General features: G+C 44.5%; 1 protein-coding gene across 1 annotated transcript in view; it reads left to right on the top strand.

Moving 5' to 3' along the window:
- Positions 1 to 221: 221 nt before the first annotated feature.
- nmt1a (N-myristoyltransferase 1a) overlaps positions 222 to 2,213 on the top strand; it is an 82,303-nt gene continuing 80,311 nt past the window's right edge. Inside the window, exon 1 of the mRNA XM_041173373.1 lies at positions 222 to 414. Coding sequence (XP_041029307.1) covers positions 317 to 414 — 98 coding nt within the window. The 5' untranslated portion in view covers positions 222 to 316. The remainder of the gene's footprint in view (positions 415 to 2,213) is intronic.

Here is a 2,213-nt window from a genome sequence, read left to right as displayed (position 1 = left end):
GAAATATAGTGAATCATCCAGGAATTAAAAAAACATTTAAAATCAATTTCCGCTTCACAATAACCGCGTTGCATTCTGGTACTTGTAGTCCTGTGTGACCTTTCACCTGCCCCGTCACAGCGGTGCTGCGCAGGCGCTGAACCACAATTCCCAGCATTCCCTTTGCCTGCCCCGCCCGCATGGCCTCATACCGCGCTGACGTAACCAGTGCCGTTGACTAATCAGAGATGGCGTTGTGGAGGAAGGGGCGGGAGCTCGGACCAATCGGCAGCAGCGTTGCTGCGTGAAGTCGCCTCATCGTGGTTCCTCCTGAATCATGGCAGACGAAAATGAGACAGCAACAAAAGAAATTGAAGAGCATGACGGGTGCGGTAGCGACTGTGAGAATGAAGAGGAGCACGCACACAGTAAAGGGTACGTTAGGCTGCTGCCGCCCTGTGACACCGCTTTTCCCCTCAGGCTGGCTGCCGCGCCACCCCCCACCACCCCGGGGAAAGGGCGCTGCACTCACCTCACTGTGACAGCGCAAAGCCCGCCTCTACACCACACCCATTGGTTAATCTCTCTGACTGGCAGCTCCAGTGGGCGGGAGTTGCTGCTATGGCGGCTCCTGGTTGGCTGACCCTTGCGTCCCTCCATGCAGCCAGCTTCCGCTATCAGGTTAGGCTGTTGATGGGAGCACAAGGTCCCTGTCCCAGAGCCTGCCATTCAGGTGCTGCATCCCCGTGTTAGTATCTGTCTCCTTACTGAGAGCAACCAGTTAGGGCCATGCGTTTTTGAGGGCACTTTTACTGGAATTACAGAAAAGTTAAATATTCACATCGCTGCTTAGATCTCGCATTTGGATTTATACATTTGTCATTTACATTTATGTAGCTCCTTTCGCGTTCTCCGGACGTCCCAAAGCGCGATACAGCCAATTAACTACTTTTAAAGTACTTGCAATCATGTAGGGAAGCACAGCTGTCACGTTACACATAGCAAGGTCCCACAAACGGCAAATTAGATTATTCACTGTTTAGCCTGTTTTCATGATATTGTTTGAGGGGTAAAGATTGGTCAGGACACTAGGGATAACTCTCCTGTCTTTTGAATAATGCCATGGGACGACTTACTGTCACCTGTAGAGATTGTTAGAGCATCTGTTTAATGCCTCTGCAAAAAGACAGCACCCAGCACTAAAATGTCAGCCTGGGTTCTGTGCTCTTGCCTCTTGAAGTGGAGCTTGAGTCAAAACTTTCTGACCCTGAAGTAAGTGTCCTACCAGGATTGACCTGCGGCCTCTTAATAAAATTTGTTTGGCATATGGCTGTTGTGTCACTTACAAATGTAAGATTCTGTGTGTCTTAATGTTAAATGACCTTTGTTTTCACAAAAAGTAGCATACTGTTTTATGCCAGAGGGGTAGAAGAGTTTTTTGAATTTGTTCTATGTTGATGTGGTGCATTTCTGGATTGTGTAATGAATAGTCTGAACAATTTCTGAATGAAAATTGCTTTTTGGCAAGTTGTGTCCTGTGTATGTCACACTTACTGAACATTTGTCACCAGGGCTTCGTTGGGGTGTAGCTTGACTCTGAAATTGTGATTACTGAATCCTGAATGGTCCTCTATTTCTACCTTACTTACCATACAGGGTGATTCAATTCAAGTAGATGGATGACAGAAATTGTCTAACACAGTTGTCATCCATCTAGTTGAATTGAAAATTCCAGCATTTTGTCGTTCCAAATTTGGGTCTGTGGTGGAGAGAACATTGTGAGCTCTGTAACTACAAACTGAAAATTTGTTAGTGATGGAAGAAATAATTTATAATGATGAAGAATATTGATGTGATAAATATATTGTTAAATAAGACTAATGATTTACATCGTTTTATAAATATTTTCAGTCCCTTGGAAAATTCTCAAAGCTTTTAAGTTACAAGTCATATCAATCCTTGCAGTTCTATGTTACGCAGGTAAAGACACAGAGAGAAAGAAGGACTTGGATTTATGTAGCACCTTCCTCAACCACAGGACATCCCAAAGCACTTTACAGCCAATGAAGCACTTTGAAGTGTAGTCACTGTTGTAATGTAGAAAATGTAACAGCACACAGGAAGCTCCCACATCCAACAGTAAGATGATAAACCAGCTAATATTTTGATCAAAGGGGAAATAATTGCTAGGACATGGGTAAAAGTCTCTGCTTTGCTTCAAACAATTCTACCTG

This window comes from Carcharodon carcharias, chromosome 23, assembly GCF_017639515.1.
Source record: "Carcharodon carcharias isolate sCarCar2 chromosome 23, sCarCar2.pri, whole genome shotgun sequence".
Lineage (NCBI taxonomy): Eukaryota > Metazoa > Chordata > Chondrichthyes > Lamniformes > Lamnidae > Carcharodon > Carcharodon carcharias.
Note: the sequence above shows the minus strand (reverse complement) of the source record. Positions and strands in the feature narration are given on the sequence as shown.